The sequence below is a fragment of the Carassius auratus genome, chromosome 9 (assembly GCF_003368295.1).
Source record: "Carassius auratus strain Wakin chromosome 9, ASM336829v1, whole genome shotgun sequence".
Lineage (NCBI taxonomy): Eukaryota > Metazoa > Chordata > Actinopteri > Cypriniformes > Cyprinidae > Carassius > Carassius auratus.
In genome coordinates, this window is record NC_039251.1 from 6,216,121 (window position 1) to 6,237,629 (window position 21,509).

At 33.8% G+C, this 21,509-nt stretch overlaps 1 protein-coding gene across 1 annotated transcript; it reads left to right on the forward strand.

Moving 5' to 3' along the window:
- Positions 1-1,534: 1,534 nt before the first annotated feature.
- xrcc5 (X-ray repair complementing defective repair in Chinese hamster cells 5) lies at positions 1,535-16,823 on the forward strand. Its single transcript, XM_026271133.1, has 21 exons — positions 1,535-1,734; positions 3,074-3,187; positions 3,265-3,448; positions 4,513-4,561; positions 4,650-4,772; positions 5,016-5,201; positions 5,290-5,404; positions 5,491-5,629; positions 7,945-8,057; positions 8,385-8,447; positions 9,164-9,301; positions 9,377-9,467; positions 11,026-11,156; positions 12,013-12,209; positions 13,232-13,319; positions 14,115-14,184; positions 14,424-14,533; positions 15,527-15,623; positions 15,694-15,761; positions 16,312-16,386; positions 16,554-16,823. Exons 1-21 carry the CDS (start codon positions 1,717-1,719, stop codon positions 16,566-16,568), a joined length of 2,184 nt encoding a protein of 727 aa, XP_026126918.1. The 5' UTR covers positions 1,535-1,716; the 3' UTR covers positions 16,569-16,823.
- Positions 16,824-21,509: the final 4,686 nt, after the last annotated feature.

A 21,509-nucleotide genomic window follows, 5' to 3' on the forward strand; every position in this document is an offset into this window, starting at 1 on the left:
TATTTATTCTTTGCTATTTTTTATTGGCACTTGGAAGGTATTCATTTTGGATCCTGGGCTAAACTCTAATTTGTTTTACTAATTTAGTCTCTTGCTCACCAAGAAAGTTGTTGTTTTTTTACAGCATTTTTTCATATTGTAAGACATTCATTCTTTCATATGCGGTACATCTAAACTATTTATTCTTTGCTCATTTATTGTATTTTTTTAAACAGTTTGCATGTCTTTCTTTTTATATTTAAAATGGTTTTTGTTTTTTTCTGTAAAGCAGATGGGTTACTGAAAGAGCAGAGGAGTAAAGGCTTTTCATAACCCCCTGTAAAATGAAGCCATATATAATCATCTGCAAGTGAACTGTGAGATGTTTTGTGAGATTGTGAGAAGCCCTGTGTATCCTGTGAGTAGTTTTATTTATGACGAGCCCCAGAGAATTTAATAAATGAACACAGAAGGGGCAAATGATGTGCAGAATGTGGGTTTGTGTGTATATGGGGGCAGACAATTATTCCAAAATTTTATATTCATAAGAGTCATAACCAGTACAAAGACTGTGTCTGAGGCATCAAAATAACATTTTAAATCACTGCATATCAAATGCATTATGAGAAAATGGTGTTTCTTCTGTCTAACATTAGGTTGGTTAGTAAATTTTTCATTACGTTTTTCTTCGTTTCTCTTTGATTTAATCGTGTGAACTTGCATTTATATTGTGCAGTGATGCTCAAAGAAGATAATAAAATTAATACTCCTGTATTTTCATGTCTGGTTTATGCATCTGTTGAACACGTTGAACATGTTTTGCTGAATTTATAATTTAGGAATTTCACAGATGATTTGCAATTAACTAGCTAAAAAAAAATTAATGTAGGAAAGTCCTATATATATATAAACTTTTTCCTTTTGCTTGCTCGCCAGGTTTATTAACCCTCATTTTTACCTCACAACAAAGACATCTCTACTAACCTTTTATTTTTATTTTTTTCAAAAGGTGTGACATTTACATCTATGCAATCCATGCAGTTTATGAACCTAAAATATCATGCTTTGATGAATCATGATCTCTTGTAGAGCAGATATATATATATATATATATATATATATATATATATATATATATATATATATATATATATATATATATATATATATATATATATAATGTATATATGTATATATTCGTTCAGTTTTTGTCTTCATAAAGTCATACACCACAGTAATACATGCATATTCGCCCATCCTTTGTGATTTTTGTGATCATAAGTGAGACTAAAAACCCCTCATGTATATAGTCATGACACAATCTGACAGATTATATTATAACAGGATAGGCCTCTATATTGGGATTTTTATAAACACGTTTGACCTACACTGGACACGTTTCATTTTATGTAAGAAAATGTCTTTTTTTATATCTTTTTATAGATATCTGCAGTGTTAACTGATACATCCCGTTGACTATAACAATGTTTACCATTAACTTTAACGTGATTTTACATAATCTCTGGGTGCTTCACTTTTACAGGTTGAGTCTAAGCACGACGCTGTTTACGTTTACGTATTCAGACTATGTTTTAATTATATTAAAGCGTTCATCAAGTGTGGGGACACAAAGTTTTTGTTGTTGTTTTTAATCGTTTTGTTCCGCTGTCTGAGGCGGAACCTTGTATCACCCGCTCTTGAACTCACCCGGAACAATAACAGACGGAAACCAGAGAGATGGCGCGAGCAGCGAAGGTAACTCGCTTCCGTCATTATTCCTTGAGCTCGTTTTAATATTATTATTAATAAGGAGTATTTACTTTTATGCTACGTAGATTTCTTTAGATATAATTACGTTCTCGGTTGGCATGTATGCACTTTACACACTGCAGAGAGTTGCACTCGCTCTTGTTGAAAGCATGTAGAAAACAAAGTGTAATGGTTGATTTATTAAAGTAACTTATCTTTATGTTCAGCTTTATCTCAAATGTGTTATCCACAGGGATCCGTCGTCTGAAATACAAAATAAACAGGGTTTATACATTTGAAAAATGATACTGTTGTCATACAGAAAGAGTTAATGCTAAGAAGATCTTAAGACGAATCCCTCAAATGCCGGGTTTTTTTTTCTTAATTTTTTTAATGCAAACTTTAGTATCCTCTGTGATATAATCTAGTATTTAACCTGTTAACTGTTGGTTCCACTTTTTGAACATAGCCGTGAAAATGACATTTCTAACTTAAACTGTTATGAATTTTGAATGCATTGGTCCAAAGACTTAAGGTTGGTCACTTTTTAAAGATTATTGTAGAAGTGAAACAAGTTGTAAGGATTATATAACAAAAAAGTTTATGTTTAAGTTTATGAAAATATAAAATATAATAGCTTTAATATTTATATTTTATCTAAAATATTTTTTTTTACAAAATATGTTTTACTCTAAAACTGCTAGAAAATCAAAACCTGAACAAATTATTTTCAAACTTTGAGGTTGCTATCTCAAAAATGAGCTTTCAATGAGATTTTGTTTGGGCGTAGTACCAAGCTTTTCCACTAGATGACCATCGAACCCCACAAGTAACCATTTAAGGGCACCTTCATTTCCATAAATGGTTTGAGTGACCTGAAACATGCTTTTCCATACTTTCCTCAATATTTATGAAGTAGACATCACAATCAGAAGAATAAAGGGTCAGTATGGCAGTATCTGATTTCAATTCAACCTCAGAAAACACATAAAAGACATGCTACGAGATCCCTGGACTTGCATTATAGTAAAATTTATTTTTTAAAAATCAATCACCAAATATCAAAACTACAGTCTTTAAGCTTTCCAATGAAATATAGTTTGTCAAGATTACTTTAGGTTCAGACTAAGATACTACGGTTTAAAACATGTAATAGCAAATGGGCCCAGTGACAGTTAACATGTTAAAGAAATAGCTTACTATCAATATATTCATTACTCACTTCACTCAGTTCCAAATCCCTGCGATGAACTTTTTTGTAACATGTGAAATGTGAGACTATTCTCTGTAAAGAGTTATGTTCCTTCATGCATGTTCATCTTTGTCTTGTCATCTGTTTGTGCAGTCAGCGTTGGTGCTTTGCATGGATGTGGGTTTCTCTATGAGCAACTCGGAGCCTGGCCAGGAGCCGCCCTTCGAACAGGCCAAAAGAGTCATCCAGAAGTTCATCCAGCGGCAGGTTTGTACTTCTTCTCCATTCATTTGTAGTATCTGTTTGCTGCAGAAAGAGCCTGATCGAGGTCCTCTGTGTTTCAGGTGTTTGCGGAGAATAAAGATGAGGTGGGTCTGGTGCTGTTTGGGACCGATGACACTAAGAACCGCTTGGCCACAGACGGCCAGTACGAGCACATCACGGTCCACCGGCACCTCATGATGCCTGACTTTGAGCTGCTCGAGGAGATTGAGAGCCAACTGCAACCGGGTGGTCAGCAAGCGGACTGTATCCTTCCTGTTACCCTACACAGATAACAACACATGCTATAGATCTCATGAGGTGCTCGGTTAAAGGAAAAGTTACCCAAAAATCATATTGTGATAAACTTTTCTCAACTTTAGGTTAACCAAGATGTAGATGGGTTTATTTCATCGTCAGATTTGGTGAAATGTAGCTTTGCATCAGTGTCTCAGCAGTGGATGCTCTGCAGTGAATGGGTGCCGTCAGAATGAGAGTCTGATAAAAACATCACAATAATCCACAAGTAATCCAGTTAATGTCTGGAGAAGACAAAAGCTGTGTGTTTGTGAGAACCGAATCCATTATAAGACGTTTTTAACTCAAAGCTTTTTCTGAATCAGGAGAGAAATCTGCATGGATCAAGCACCGTTCACAAGCCAAATCTGTGTTGTTATGGATTATGGACTCTTAGCTTTAAAGTTAAAATGTCTTATTGATGGATTCGTTTCTCACAAACACGCAACTTTTGTGTTCTCCAGATGTTAACTGATGGACTGGAGTGCTGTGGATTATTGTGATGCTTTTATCAGCTGTTTGGACTCTCATTCTGACGGCACCCATTCACTGCAGAGCATCCATTGATGAGACACTGATGCAATGCTACATTTCTCCAAATCTGATGAAGAAACAAACTCATCCACATCTTGGATTACATTTTCAGCAGATTCTCAGTTTTGTCTCTTCCTTTATGTGTTGTTACAATTCATGAAATATATAATATAACATAATATAAAAATTTAAATAATTGTTTTTTTTTTTTATATGAAATATTTGTAATGGCGTTAAGAAGGATATAAACAAACATTATAAAAAAATCTAGTTTGTTTACTTGCATGCCATGTGACCCGCATCAGTGCACTGTGAACATCTGAGTGTGTTGTTAAATTATTAAAATAATACTTACAAGTACATTATTAAATTAAATATTTTACTTCAAAGGGATTTAGCTGAGGAAAAAAGTTTTTGAATCTCTAATCTAATTTAATAATGTTACATTTAGTTTGTTACACATTAATGCAGTTTTGTAAAGTCCTTGACTGATTAATCAGGGCTTGATGCTCTGGTCGTCTGCATGGACCTGTTGCAGCAGGAAACCATGTGAGATATTTGGGCACACATTTGTCTGTTTACTTAAACACAGTTGAGAAGTTTCTATGCTGCTGTCACACTCTATATTGTTTTTTAGGGGGAAGAAGTTTGAGCGTCTGAACATTGTCCTGCTGACGGATCTGAACGTCCAGACCTCGACAGATCAGCTGGACATTATCATCAACAGCTTGAAGAAAGCTGGCGTCACCCTGCAGTTCTTGTAAGAAACGTGCACTGATAATAACAACAGGGCTCAACAATTACAATGTTTTCTACACTAAGGCCAAAGTACTAGATTTTTTAATGGTTAAATATTACTTTATATATGTCTCAAGTGTTAAACATAAAGTTAGATGATCTTTTCCTGTTTGAGTGACACAGATTTGATGCTAACAGTCAAATTTCTGGTTGTTTTTCCCACCTCAATCTTTGCTCTGATCCGTGTTTTGTTTGATCTGTTCAGTTTGCCGTTCCCTGTGGATGGTGAGGAGCGAGCGGATGGTGGAGGGGATGGACCGGGACCCTCAGCAGCTCCTGCCCGTCCTGGAAAAGGCTTGAGCAGAGAGCAGACGCAAGGTCTGAAGATGGTCAAAAACATCATGACCAGCCTCGAGGACGAGGACGGCCTGGAGGAGGTCTACACATTTAGGTATGCATTCATATCAATACAGAACAAATTCGAATCCTGATAAAGTGCATTGGTGATCATGAAGTGACAGTGTTGATGTTCGCTGCAGTGATGCTCTGGAGAAGCTGTCCATCTTCAAGCGCATCGACAGGAGACCCATGGCTTGGCCGTGTCAGCTGACCATCGGCAGCTCCCTGACCATCCGCATCGTCGGATACAAGGCTGTGAGCTCCTAACAGATCATGATCCAAACGGGTTGATGTCTCTCTCCTGCTGTGACTCGGCCTAATATTGTGTTTGTTCGTCGAAGGTGACGGAGGAGAAGGTGAAGAAGTCCTGGGCCATAGTAGATGCTCAGAGCCACCAGCGAGACGACGTCAAGAGAGAAACGGTTTACTGTCTGAACGACGATGATGAAACTGAAGTACAGAGGGATGACACTATCCAAGGTAATGATAATGACACACTCGCTGGGATTTTTGCAGTCATTTGTAGCCATTATCAGACCACATCGGTCCACATGTTTACCTGTCAATTAATCAATTAATATTAAAAACGGCATTTCTGAGTCCTGTCAAACAGATGAACATAGTTTGTTTGGTAATATGCACATACAGTCATATCAAAAATTGTTCAGACTAGTGGTCGACCGACAGCCGATGCCGATATCCCGGAAAGCAGGGAGGCCGATTTAAAGCCGATATGTTTTTTTTTAAAATTGTTATTATTATTAATATATAAGAAATTTGAAAAAATTTACCAGTGGATTAAAAAGTAAATGTGTAATAGAAGCATGCTTATACTTAAGATGACAGTATTTTTCACAAATACATAAATATGTAATACAAATATAATTAAAAACCAATAGGGAACTTAGTATTCTGGGAAGTTTGTGTATATTGGGAATCATATTTTTCATACATAGCACACAGTGAAAATGACATGAATATTACATTGGGCAAATGCATAAAACACAGTATAATTTGAAATCATGAGTTTAAATAAAATAAAAGTCGTCAAAATAAAAGTCCTGCCTCGAACACATCTGCCAAGCAGAAAAACATATCGGTGCCGATATTTATAAAAAATAAAAAGCAAAATATGGGCATTGGCAATATATGGGTTGACCACTTATTCAGAGACCAGATATAATTTTTGATATTTTGATTTGATTTGGTTCAGTTCAATGTCACGATGCACCGCATCCTCAATTTTACTTCGTGTATACAATTTTGTCAATAAATACAAGCAGTCAGATATATGAACTGAACCTTTAATTTTACCTGCTCAAAGAATACACGCTTCATAAATGTATCGAACATCGAAAAAACCTCAAGTCTGGCCACAGAAGACAACAGCAGCATTTAGAACAAATACACAAAAGTAAATGCTAAATACTTTGCGCTGATGAGTGTTAAAAGCTCAGGGTGAAAACGGCTGATGTGGTTTTTCAAGTTATATGTATTACCTTCTGCGTATGTTTTTTTTGTGCGCTACATGATTTACACACAGTGTGTGTCTTCTCCATTTTGTGTTTACAAGGTTGTGCATAAAAGCTGAAATGTGGCCAAATGTCAGCTTTTATAATAGTTGGCACATTTTTAATTACTCGCACTCGCATCTCACCTCCCTCCACTATATGCAACAAATGAATCAGAAAAGCATCAGTATGTTATAATCGGTTATGGTCTATTACTGAACTGATACCAATTTGTCCTCATCTGTACCGCTATGCATTGAAGAAATTATTAGTTTTGACACCCCTAGTACAGGACACTGTTGTTTATTTATGCAAGTGAGGATAGCAAAATGAAGTGTGAGATATTATACCCAAAATATTCTTCATCCGGAGGAATATCCAGTACAGTTGATACAAATTTGGGACCAAAAACTATTCAGACACTTTGACCTGACCATGTTTTTTGCTCAAGTATTTTTTTCTTTAATTGCTTGTGTAACCTTTTTACACCAACGACTGAACAAAGTTAAGCAATGCTTGTAATTTATTGGGCTAAATTGGTATAATCTGATTGTGTACTTAACGATCCGATGAGACCTACATTTGTGGTACTTTAAAAATTCACCAATTAAGGCTCTAAACGGGTCTTAAACTGTAGCTGAAAGATTTAAACTGATAACGTTATGGCATTAAATGTTGCATGAAAAATTAGTAAAAAAAAAAAAAAGAAAAAGTATTTATTTATATACAAATTTCTAAACATCCTTACATTTACTTTAGATACAAAATGAAAATAGTCTTCTCCTGAGAAACTGAACAAAATTGTCACTTTTGTTTAAAGCAAGAACAAATATGTCAATGGGGAATGAAAACTAATTTTTCCATTGCATTAAGTTTTTTTTTTTTTTTCACAGGCCCATTGGCTGAGACTTATTCTTTTTAATCATAAACAAACTTCATTTTGATCATCTTCACAGAAAACAAGGTCGGAAGTTGTATTTCTGAACTTTAAAATGTTGCTTTCTTTTCCCTAGATGTTTACACTTAGAGAACATTTTGATGTATTGTGATCCCCTCCATTTAGTCCTTAAAAAGTCTTAAATATATCTCTATGAAACTTGCAGAAATGCTGATTGAAGCTAAACTGAGCTGAATCATGGTTGTCTTCTGTTGAGCTTCTTCACTGCTTACATTGGTTTTGTTTATGATTTATGAAACCTGCAGCATTAACTGCTCGACTCGGTCCTTATCATCTAAAGTGCTATGACAATAAATTCAGAAACTAGACCCTTGTGTTTCTCACAGGTTTCCGGTATGGAAGCGACATTGTGCCATTTTCTAAGGTGGACGAGGACCAGATGAAATATAAGTCTGATGGGAAGTGTTTTTCAGTGCTTGGCTTCACGAAACAGGAGCTGGTAAGATGCTCTCCAGTAGATGGCACACTTTTCTAAAGAGTGCATTTTATCACATGATCATGGAAACTCTGAAATATCGGGCACTTTTACAAACTGTACTTTCTGTAGTGACTACAGTTCAGCTTTGTGAGTGCAATCTTTTACAAATCTCTATACAACTTGAAAAGAGTGCAAGAACCCTGAAAACAGGAAGCTACTGATAACACGTTGTCAAGTCAGTATTATGATGATTTAAGCAGGTAATCTTAATTGAAGTGTACTGATGTGTCTTGCCTTGTTTCTTCCCTCAGTAATGTACAGTGACTGTTGTTTGTTGCTTTGCTGCAGATTCGTCGTCATCAGTTTATGGGAAGCCAAGTTGTCAAAGTTTTTGCACCCAGAGACGATGAGGTGAGCTTTACAAAGCTTTGTGTTCATTGTGCAATTATACTGGAGGTTAATAATTGTTAGTAATTGTGAAGTTTGAATACATACGGTGGTGACGAAAACGTCTGAAGACACATCTAAAGTTATTTTCATTTAAACCTGGAAGTAAACACAGTTTTAGGGGTTTTTAAAAAAGTCAAATAGTGTGAAATTAAGAATATTTATCGTTAACTTATCAAAGGTGGCATTATATTATTCACGTCCATTTGTCACAAAAATTATTATGTTGATTGTATATTTAGTGTTTAAATTACAATATTGTTCACAAGTTTGGGGTTGCTATGATTTTTAATGTTTTTGACAAAATGTCTCTTTTGCTCTCCAAGGCTGCATTTATTTAATTTAAAAAATGCTGTAAAAATTGTGAAATATTATTAAAATTAAAAAAAGATCTTTATATGTCAATATGTTTTAAACTGTAATTTATTCCTGTGATCAAAGCTGTATTTTCAGCATCATTCCTCCAGTCTTCAGTGTCACAGGATCATTTAGAAATTATTCAAACATGCTGATTTGCTGCTCGAGAAACATTTCTGTTTATTATCAGTTTAAGACAGTTATGCCTCCCAATATTTTTGGGCATCCTTACTAAATTAAAGTATAAATAAATTGACCTCAAACTTTCAAATGTTCGTGTAAATGTTTTGTATTTAAGATCGTGTTTTATTGTGTGTGTGCAGCATGCATCAGTGGCGCTGTCCGCTCTGATTCATGCCCTGGACAGTCTGGAGATGGCAGCGGTTGTACGTTATGCTTATGACCGTCGCAGCAACCCTCAAGTGGGCGCCGCTTTTCCGTGCATAAAGGACAAATATGAAGTAAGTGGGTTCACATCAAACAGAAAGCAGACTTCAGTATGATGCACACTCACTCCTGGTGTCTCTTATCCTCAGTGTCTGCTGTACGTGCAGCTGCCGTATATGGAGGATCTCCGTCAGTTCACATTCCCAGTGTTGGAAAACAACAAGAAGTTCACTCCTTCCGGTGAGCCCCCAGATAAAAGAGCCACAATACAGCAGCCAGTTTCTGACAGATGTGCATGCAGCTTTCCTGTTGTGCAATTGTGACATTTATCGATGAAATGTGCAGCATTTTGCTGCATAAGAAGTTTATTTGGTCCTCTCAGGGTTTCTGCAAAGTCTTAATATGATACAAAATGTTCTTAAATCTTAGTAAAGTCTAAACTAAATCTAAACTCATAGTAAAGTCACACAGTATTAAATAATGCATGCATTGCATAGGATTTAGATTGGATTCAACTTTATTGTCAGTGCACATGTAAGGTACAAGACATCTTACCCGGAGTGTAATAAGGATATACAGTGTCTACAATATGTAATAATAAATATACAGATAAGGCAGTATTATGGACATAAGTTAGAGATTTTAAATACTGTCAGCATGATATACAGATAGGTGTACTATGAACATACTATACAGATGGATTGTGTATTAAGTGAATGTACACTATAAGCAGAAACTATGAACATCATTTACACTAGTGCAATGGACAGTAAATAAGTGCACAGAAAATATGCATTTTAATATCTTTAAATATCATACAATTTAATATCTTTGTTAGTATTTTTGTCTTGCTTTCCGATACAAATATACATCAACATCCTTAAATTTACTTGAGATGCAGAAATGAAGATATGAAGTTCAGAAATTAAGCAAAATTAAGTGAGTTTATAGTTGGCCAATGGGTGTTTTTGCACTTTAATTTTAAAAATGTTTAGACGTGCACTGGGCATCAAATAAAAAAATACTGAGGAAGAGCATTCATTTTGAGTGATCAGAAGCTATGGGAAAAGTTATTTTGCTTTGTTATTTTTTTGGTAAGAAAAATTTTTTTTTTTAGAAGTTTCAACTTCTTGTGTTTCTCCTTAGACATTTACATTTAGAGATCATGTTGATGTATTGTGTTCCCTTCAGTTCATTCCTTAAATTTTCTTTAATTGTGACCACAAAACCAGTCTTAAGAAATTGAGAAATATGCATCATCTGAAAGTTGAATAAATAAGATATTTATTATAGATAATATTGATGTATGGTTATGTTACGATAAGACAATATTCATCTGAGATACAACTGTTTGAAAATCTGAAATCTGAGGGTGCAAAAAATCTAAATATTGAGAAAATCTCCTTTTAAGTTGTCCAAATGAAGATCTTAACAATGCATATTACTGATTAAAAATTAAGTTTCCATATATTTACGGTAGGGAATATACAAACTATCTTCATGCAACATGATCTTTATTTAATAACCTAATGATTTTTGTCATAAAAGAAAAATCTATAATTTTGACCCATACAGTGTTTTTTTTTTTTTTTTTTTTTTTTTGGCTATTGCTACAAATATACCCCAGACACTTAAAGACTGGTTTTGTGCTCCAGGGTCACAATTGGTCTTTAAAACATCTTGAATTCTTGAATTTACCTTCATAAATCTTGCAGAGACCCTGCTGCCCTTCTGAGGCAGATCCAGACAAAAGAAGATGAATCTAGATGTTGTTGTTTGTGTGAATGTCTCTGTTCAGACTCTCAGCTGTCAGCCGTGGATGCACTGATCGACTCCATGATGCTGGTGGAAAAGGATGAGGATGGAGAGAGCGTGGACCTCTTTGAAGTCAACCACATTCCCAACCCACAGTTCCAGAGACTCTTCCAGGCATGATGGGCTGTTTTTATCAACATGACAATATTTGATACGCTCATCATAGTCTAATGCTTTTGCATTTATGCATTTAACAGATGCTTGCATCCAAACTGACTTGCAAAAGAGAGCCATGCATAGATTTAAAAAAAATCTAGGTTTTGCACTAAATAAACTCTGATTATAATATTTAAGCATTTTCATTCATGTGCATATATTCAGCTGTACATAGTCCAAAATAAAAATATTTACCTATATCATTAGTTTTAACTATTTTAGAACGAGTGTATCATTCAATAGCTAATATAAACAAAAAATTAAGAATAATTTTTCTGAATCTAAATTAATTTAAATAAATGCTATTAGTTTTAAAATGCTTAAACACTTACTAATAAGAAAATATAAAAATATTTTCAAGTTGTATAAATTGATAAACCATAGTTTACGTATTAATTTTAACCTAGAATAATAAATGCTGTTCATTGTAAAATCAAAAGTTTTGGGTCAGTACGAGTTTTTTAATGTCTGCTCCTTAAAGGCTGCATTTATTTGATCGAAAATACAGTAAAATTTGTGAAATATTATTACAGTTTCAAATAACAGTTTTCTGTCATGATGTATTGTGAAATGCAATTTATTTCTGTGATTTGCAGCTGAATTTTCAGCATTATTCTTACATTCTTCAGTTTTCAGTTGGAATCTTTTGTGATCAAATGAATGCATCCTTGTTGACCCCAAACTTTGCATGCACTGATCCCTAATGTTTATTCCCGCTCACACTCCTCTCTTGGTCCTGCAGTAGTACAGTGATTGAGGTGTGTGACACTGGATCGGTGGCTCTCATTGATCTTTCTTTGTCTTGTGTCCTCAGTGCTTGCATCACCGCGGGGTGAACCCTGACGATCCCCTGCCGCCTGTAGAGCCGTGGCTGAAGAGGGTCCTAGAGCGACCCCAGGCTGTGTCCGCCCGCTGCCAGGCCCCTCTGCAGGACGTCAAGACCAAGTTCCCACTGAAAGTGGTGGTGAAGAAGAAAGAGCAGAAGACGAGCGCAGACGTGTTCGGCAGCAGGTGAGAATGGATCAAATCAACACTGAAGCTGTGGGTGAAATCGATGAGACGTGCTTCATGACTTCCAGCATGTACGTGCCAGCTGCTACAGACTGTGCTGGACAGGGGTTTTCTGATGTTCATTAAGGTTTCTGCGGGTGTTAGAAACATCCTGATTTGCTCTTCCACTAATTAAGGACTTAAAAAGGTCAGAACAGAAAGTCTGAAAAATGATGAAGTCATGCAATTGAATGTTGCATGAATTGCAAAAAAAATTGTATCTAAGCTCTGTATTTTTGTTGTTTTGCAGTAAAAATATCTTAAAATCCTTAAAACAAAATACACTTACTAGAAATGCAATATGAATATGAATTGTTGTTTTCTGAGAAATCTAGCAAAATTAAGAGTATTTGTGCTTGAAATTGACCAAATTCTGAAAAAAAAATCAGTTTAAATTAGTATTTAAGTATATTTGTGCTTAAAAAGGACAAAATTCTGCAGCTTTTTTCATTTAAATTATTATTATTTTTAAGTGTATTTGTGCTTAAAATTGACAAAATTCTGCATTTTTTTAACAATTTTTTTTGTGTGTGTGTGTATTTGTGCTTTGATTTTTTTTTTTTTTTTTTTTTTTTTTTTGCCGATTGGCGAAAACTTGTTTTAAAGATAAACTCACTTTGTTTTAATTGCTTTAGTCTTTTTTTTTAGTTTAAAGAAAAGGTCTTAAAGGCCCAGTTTCACAGACAGGGCTTAGAAAAACATTAGATTTGTGCATCTAAAACAAAAGCACTGATATATTTCAAGATCAGTTTCTTTCAGTTAAAACAGCTCAGATTTACACTTTAGTCTGGGACTAGACTTAATGTGGGAGGAGTTTATTTTGTGATCAACCAATCCAAATCAAGTATTCCAGAGGGGTGGGTAATAAGAATATGTAAGCTCCGCCCACATTGTTTGTGTGTGTGTGTGTGTGTGTTTTCAGTGTCATTAATCTGAAAGTAGTGAGTAGTAATTGATGTTGTTGATCTGTTTGTCGTCTTCAGTGCTGATGAACCAGATGTGAAGAAAGTCAAAGTGGATGAAGAGACTGAGTTTAACCTGGCCGAGATCGCAGAAGGAAACATCACATCGGTGAGACTCTCATGTGTGACATCTGTTCAGTAATCTACATTACTCAGATTAAAATCAATAAATAGTAGAAGTTTATATTTATATACACTGTTGTTCAAAGGTTTGGGGTCATTTTGAATGAAATTAATACAATTATTCAGCAAGATTAAAATCAATGCTGTTCTTTTGAACTTTATATATTTATCAAAGGATCCTTAAGAAAATGAAATGAATCTCGGTTTCCACAAAAATATGAAGCGGCACGACCGTTTTCAACATTGATAATAATCAGAAATGTTTCTTGAGCAGCAAATCAGCATGATTTCTGAAGATCATGTGACACTGAAGTAATGTTTATGAAAATACAGCTTTGATCACAGGAATAAATTACAGTTTAACACATATTCACATTGAAAACTGTTTATTTGAATTGTAATAATATTTCACTATTTTGACTGTATTTCTAATCAAATAAATGCAGCCTTTGAAAGCATAAAATATTTTTTTAGTTTGAATAGTAGTGCACTATATGCATTTATTATACTCAAATAATGTATTTAAATAATTTGTATAATTATTAGATTTTTTTTTTTCATGCTTTCCCTTCAAATGTACGAAAAACAAATAAATCTTAAAGTCGATGTAAAATGCCTTTCAGCCTGAAAAGGATATACCAAATGGAAAAAGATGTAGAGCAGAGCTTGCTTTTTCCATCAAGCATTAGCAGAAAAAGATGTTATTTACAGTGGCATGAGCACAATGAGACGAGGAACATGCATTCACGTTGATTTACAATACAGACGCTCTCTGTTTCAGGTTGGCAGCGTCAATCCAGTCCGAGATTTCTGCACGCTGGTTCGACAGAAGACCGTTTCTTTCGATCAGGGTGAGATTTGATTGTTCAGTCTGATACTCTGGCTCCTCAGCCTTCACAAAAGTGTCAGCTATTAAACACGCTATACTCTAAATGTGCTAGTACTGCTCCTGGCATGTCTGCGAGGCCTCGCTGTGGATTGAAAGCAGTCTCTGAGACACTGAGTAGCCGCTCGGTGTTAAACGACTCGTGTTGCAGATTTTGTTGGTAGCGCGGTGGCTTTGGTGATCATTGTTTTCTGACCTTGACAGCGTGCCAGCAGCTGACCCACAGGATCGAGCAGTTACTCAGCAACAGAAGCCCTGAGTACTACATGAAGAGCATCGCCTGTATCCAGGCCTTCAGGGATCAGTCCGTATCGGTGAGCTCTCAATTACACCTCCGCATCCAATCAGGGATCACTTAAGGATGAGTCGTTTTCTGCGGGTCGCTAGGAAGAACACACTGCTGGAGGATGTTGGGACTCGTTTCAGACGATGTGAGCTCAGCTGGAGTCTGAGGCTCCGGTCCAAAGCACAGTGAGCTGCCTTACTAGACAGGAGTTTAGTGCTCTCCTGATTCTGGAGCAGTTTTTAAGGATTAATCATACTTGCAAAGGCAAACTCTTAATTATAAAAAAAAAATTAATAGAACTAAGTTTGTGTACCAGTCAAAAGAAATGCTGAGAATATGTATTTTTAATTCTTACTGAAGTGTCATTAGCATAACAACGTGTCGACATTACACTCTTTTCAAATCAATATATAGCTTTATTTAAAATATTAATATATTGATATTAATTTTAATACTTCAGATTATTTTTGTTTAACACTAAGTTTTAAATTAACATTATTATATATTTGTTAATTATATATTAAATATAAATATTAAATTGATTTAAATATTGATGTATATTATATATATATATATATATATATATATATATATATATATATATATATATATATTATTTTAAGATTATATATTTATTTTAATTTAGTTAAACTTGACATTTTCATTCCATTTTGTTTTAAGTGTACATATAAATTATAGAAATGTTACTTTTAGTTAATGAATGCAGTGGTTACTAATGATCATGAAAACATTCCACTATTGTGTTTCTGCTTAAATGCTTGAAATCTGTATTATAGTCCAATATAGATTGTGCATGCATGAAATCTTTGGACCCCATAGGTACACCTGACTACTGATAATCTGATCACCTAAGACCGGAACTAAAGGGTTTTTACATGTGACACCCTTTTTGTAACAGATGTTGCATGTTAACTGCGTGATATCAGTTTTTTTTATTAATGACTGAGTATGAGCTCAGAGAATTGATCTTACTGCACCTGCACACAATTTACTCCATCAGAGCGTAAACGCAGAGCTGTTCAACAGCTACATGCAGTCCCTGAAGAGGAGCGTTCCTGACAGGAATCTTCAGGAGTTCTGGGATCTGCTCGTCCAAGGTAAAGAACCGGCCTTCTGCTCATGTTAAACTGAAGACCTCGTGCCTTCAACATGCACTTTTGTTTTCAGATGCTCTGACGCTCATTAGCAAAGATGAAGTGGACGGAAGCACCATTTCCAAACAAGATGCAAACCAGGTACTTACAGTAGTCCATTTGAAATATGTTTATTTTAATTAAACTAATTAAAGGAATAGTTCACTGAAAAATTAAAATTTGCTGAAAATGTCCTCACACTCAGGTCATCCAGGATGCATGTTTTGAGTTTGCTTCTTCATCAGGTTTGGAGAAATGTAGCATTGCACCAGTGTCTCATCAATGGATGCTCTGCAGTGAATGGGTGCCGTCAGAATGAGAGTCTGATAAAAACATCACAATAATCCACAGCACATGCATCTTTTGTCTTCTCCAGACATTAACTGGATTAAATGGATTACTTGTGGATTATTGTGATGTTTTTATCAGCTGTTTGACGGCACCCATTCACTGCAGAGCATCCACTGATTAGACACTGATGCAATGCTACATTTCTCCAAATCTGATGAAGAAACAAACTCATCCTGATCTTGGATGATCTTGTCTCGTTTGATGTATTTAGTGTTTGCTTTGACCTCTGTTGTACATGTTGAGGTTGTTGGTGAAGTCTGTGTGTTATTATATTCGTTTAACCCTGTGTTTGCTGGTTTAGTTCTTGGCGTTTGAGCAGAAAGAGGAAGTGCAGGCGGCTGCAGTGCAAGAAGACGCTGGAGACGTGGATGATCTGGTGAGCGTTTCATTCTTGTTTGGTTGTTTTAATAACAAGCACATCATTTATATTTGTGAGAGTAATTATGATCTGTAAGTAAATGAATTCCTTTATACTTTAGAAGAGATTTCAGACCTGTACTTTTGGCAGCATGTTAAGTTGTTGTCTGATGTTTTTTGATGCAGCTGGACATGATGTAAAGAGGTTGTCTTCAACACCGGCGTCCATCCAGCTCAAGCAGCTCTGCGTTAGATGCCATTTCTTGTGTTTATTAATGAAACACAAATCTCCAAAACGTTCTAGTGCTTCACTAAATCAGGTTCTTTGTGCTTGGCATGATTATGTCGCTCTGGTTTGATTATTGAATGTGGCACAGTCTGTATTTGATGGATTTTCTAAATAAATAAAATAAAATAAAATAAATGGCCATGTACTTTTATACGGAAACTCAAATAAAAGATCAAACAAAATAAAACTAAAATCTTGATTCCTGTTCTATTTAGTCCTGGGCATCCAGGATTTATTTTAGTTTTTTTTTTTTTTTTTTAAATGGTGATTTTCATTACTGTAAAACATCTATATTACATTTGTTTATTACACATTTATGTTTTTTTTTTTTCAGTGCCACAAAAAAAGGAAATATATACATATAATAGTATCATTATTATTATATGTATATTTTTTTGAATTGATTTTAGTGCAGAAACTATTAATGATTCTCATAAAAATATATATTTTTTGGTTATTTCCAGTGGTGATTTATATTATTGGAATACAGTTACAATACATATATCTTTATTTTATTTGTTTTTCATATACACTTTTTTTAGAGCCATTGAGATTACATTTTTATTTTTTCATTACTGTCACATATCAAGAGCTTTTTTTTAAACTCCTATTATTCCCAGTTGTAATTAAAAAGCTCATGATTTAATTTACATTTAATGAAATTAAATTACAAGTTCAAATTTCAAGGGAATAATTGATTTATTTTTGTCATAATTGTGAAGCCCTTAAATATACTGTATTTGTGTGTATTGCAATCAAGACGAGATTGCAAGTTCAAATTGGTTTCTAAATAAACAACTTCTTATGCCACTTTTTACATTTGAGAGCAAATGATTTTGTGAAAGTGTGAGGTTAAATGCATGACAGAACAGTCTCTAGTACAGTTTAGTGTCATTATGCAATAATATACATTGATGATACAAGAAGTCAATCTGTGATGTTTTCAGACGGTCCGTGAATCTGCTTTTCCCTTTCCACCTCGACAGCGAGAGGGAAGATGAGAGGAATAAATTTCATGCTTTTCTGATCACAGTGTGTTTCAGATGAGTTTGTGTCAGTAGAGCACTTCTGAAGAGGAAATCCTTGTTTTCCGGAGAGACTTTGATTATTAAAGGTAATGTATGAAGCTTTCAAGACCGATGTACCATGAGGTTCTTCAGTGATGATATCTGCTTCTGTAGATGCCACAAAATTACCCATAATCCTCACGTGAGATCCACCAATCAGAAAAGTTGTTTTGCCAAAGAGCTTGGCAGTTGCATTCACTCTAAGCATATATACACTATATATATACATGTATATATACACTATGTATGTATATGTATATGTATATATACAGTACCGACCAAAAGTTTGGACACACCTTCTCATTCAAAGAGCTTTCTTTATTTTGATGACAATGAAAATTGTAGAGTCACACTGAAGGCATCAAGGGCTATTTGATCAAGAAGGAGAGTGATGGGGTGCTGCCTCCACAGTCACCGGACCTGAACCCAATCCAGATGGTTTAGGGGTGAGCTGGACCGCAGACAGAACGCAAAAGGGCCAACAAGTGCTAAGCATCTCTCGGGGAACTCCTTCAAGACTGTTGGAAGACCATTTCAGGTGACTACCTCTTGAAGCTCATCAAGAGAATGCCAAGAGTGTGCAAAGCAGTGATCAAAGCAAAAGGTGGCTACTTTGAAGAACCTACAATATGACAGATTTCAGTTGTTTCAAGCTTTTTTGTTATGTATATAATTCCAGTTTTGATGCCTTCAGTGTGAATCTACAATTTTCATAGTCATGAAAATAAAGAAAACTCTTTGAATGAGGTGTGTTCATACTTTTGGTCTGTACAGTATATATATATATATATATATATATATATATATATATATATATATCTACATACAAGATGTGCAGACCTACTGATCATAGTGCACCTCCAATGAAACAAATGTTTTTCAAAATATATTTTCTGTTTCCATTATACATTGTTAAAGTTTTCTAATTATTTGAACAGATTTTTTTTCATTTTAGTAGTTTTTTTTTAATACATATATATCTGTATTTTAAATTCAATGTCAATTTTATTTCAGCGTTAGTTATTTTACATCAAGTTAAACTAAATAAAATTAATTAGTTAATGTTTTTTATTTCAAGTAATAGTTTTATTATAATAACCTTTACATTTACCAATGTCTACATGCTTGTAATAATAATTATATATATATATATATATATATATATATATATATATATATATACTATAAAAAAGTGTTGTGTTCTTTCATCCCAACTTTGGGTCAAATATGGACTAACCCATATCTGGGTTAAAAAAATGAATGTACAAATTTAACCCAACACCTTGGTTGTTCCAAACAACACATTTTTCATTTAATTTTTTGGCATTTTTTTAAACTTTTAAATCAGGTTTTTAATGTGATTCATTTGTTGGTTTGGTTCATGACTTTGAACTCTTTATTAAAAAATAGAGATCAAAAATAGAAAATCCCAGGAGAAAATGAATGTGAAAGATACTTCTGGAGGAAACAGGCCTGTGATGACACTGTTCTTACTGTCGGCTCTTTCAATCTTCTCCTCAGGTCTGACATGGAGCAGTTTCTGATACAGCACCTGATGATTTTACCAGAAGACAAGGTCAGCTTTGACTTATGAGATGCCAAATCTATTTTTTAAATCATTCCACAACAATGATGCATTTTGAACTCAAACTCTTATGTTTAAACTCTGTGTGACCCAGAAAAGACTCAGAAAATCACGGAGAATACGTGATGCAATATACGTTTAATGTGGATTTCTGTGAGGGGAATGTTTGTTTGTTTGTTAGCTATTAAAACCGGGCCAGTGACCAGTGTTATTTTAGCATAATTGAGATACTTTTTAGTAACCTTTACAGTTCTTATTTTAATTTTTTTTTTTTTTTTTTTTTAGTTATTTTAGTACTTTAAACAAAGGATCTACTTCTTGAATTATTATTTTTATTTTATTTTGTTATTGTTTTTGTCATTTTATTGATTTAATATATCTATAATTTCATTATTGTTTTGGAGTCATTTTTATATAGATTATTTTCATTTTAGATGAGGTTTTGTTCATTTGTAATATTTGTAGCTTTTAATAAGTTTTTATTTTATTAATTTATAACTCTGTTTTTATTTTATTTTTACTTAAAACATTAATTTTGAAGAATTTATAAAAATATTTTTTACAAAGTTTTATTAATTTTATTGTGTTTCTCATTTTATTAATTTTATATATATTTATATTATATTTTATAGTTTTTATTAATATTTTGGATTCATTTGTATTTTATTTTTTCCCTTTTCTTATTACATTTTTTTTTTTTTTCAGTTTTAATTTTAGTTATTTATTTTACTTGGACTTAAACTAAATGTTTGTTTGTTTTTTCTCTCTCTCACACTTTATTCCAGTTAATGTTTGTTTTACTTCAAGTAACACTTTTTTTATATTCTTTTTTTATGGTTTAAGTTTGGTTTTAGTTTATTAACCTTGACACTGACCCATGTCTGCTTTGAATTTTAAAGGTGCTGGGAATTGGAAAGAAATGGAGTGTAGAAGTGTAGTAGATCTGACGAACTCTGGACTGTTATTTAAACTCGTCTGATAGCAGCTCTTCATGGACTGAATTATTCAGCGCTCAGTGTTATCTGAGTGAGACGAGGGTCAAACCTTCCTCTGTCCTCCATCATATCTGACTTCAGACACTTCGGAGTAATATTTTAGTAAAAGCTTCATGCTGATGTTTGTCATTTCATATATTCATTTTATTTCCGTAGATATGAAATGGCAACATGACAAAAATATGGATCTAAGCTCACCATCTTCAAGTCGATATATTTTATAGAAATATATAATGGCAATACAAGTAAACTGCAGAAGTTAGACAGAAAATAAGAATTCACCCCAAAATAACAACTCTGTCAACATTTACTCATTTGTGAACATTTTCTGTGGACTTTACTAATACTTTAATGGCTTTTTTCTTTTGTGCTATAAATCATCTTTTTGTGAATCTTCAAAATCAGCTTCCACGTTCAGTTTAACTTTTTTTTTCCAGAAAAAGTAAGAAAATAACAGGAGGGTGAGTAAATGATGACACATTTTGAGTGAACTCGTCCTTTAATAATCAAACCCACAATGCCCGGCCTTCAGATTCAGATCAGCTGTTTATCTGTGGGTTGAAATATAATGTTTTAAACAGAATTGTATTTTTTATTTTCCCTATATTAACTGAAGGGACAGTCCTCCATGTGTTAAAGTCAACATGAATCTCTGTTTGTTACGGTGGTGCATTGCTGTCACGTGCATTTTATCAATTATTTTGCAATAACGAGATGTTATGTCACTGAAAATATATATTTTATTTTATTAAGCATAATTTCTCTTGTTAAAATCACATATTTTCTTGTAATAACATGACGGTCATTAAAAATGTAAATTTTCTCAGATTTTTTTTCATTATAACCTCATTACAACACAAAAACAATGTTTAACATCAGCATCACGTTATTACTAGAAAATATATAGTTTAAACAACATCTCATCATTACGAGAAATTCGTTGAGTTTTTAATGACATAACATCTCAGAAAAATGCTAATTTAAAGACACATTTCATTATTACAACAAAATTTAACTGTAAAATATATCATTCTTGTTATGACTAGAAAATATGTTTTATATCGACATATTTCAATAAAATCTGTTACTTTAACAAGAAAAATATCTTTATGGCTTGTTATTACAAGAAAAATTTTAACAGCTGCAATTCAATATAACTAAAAAAAATATTTTGTTTAAATAACATAACATCTCATGATAATGTTT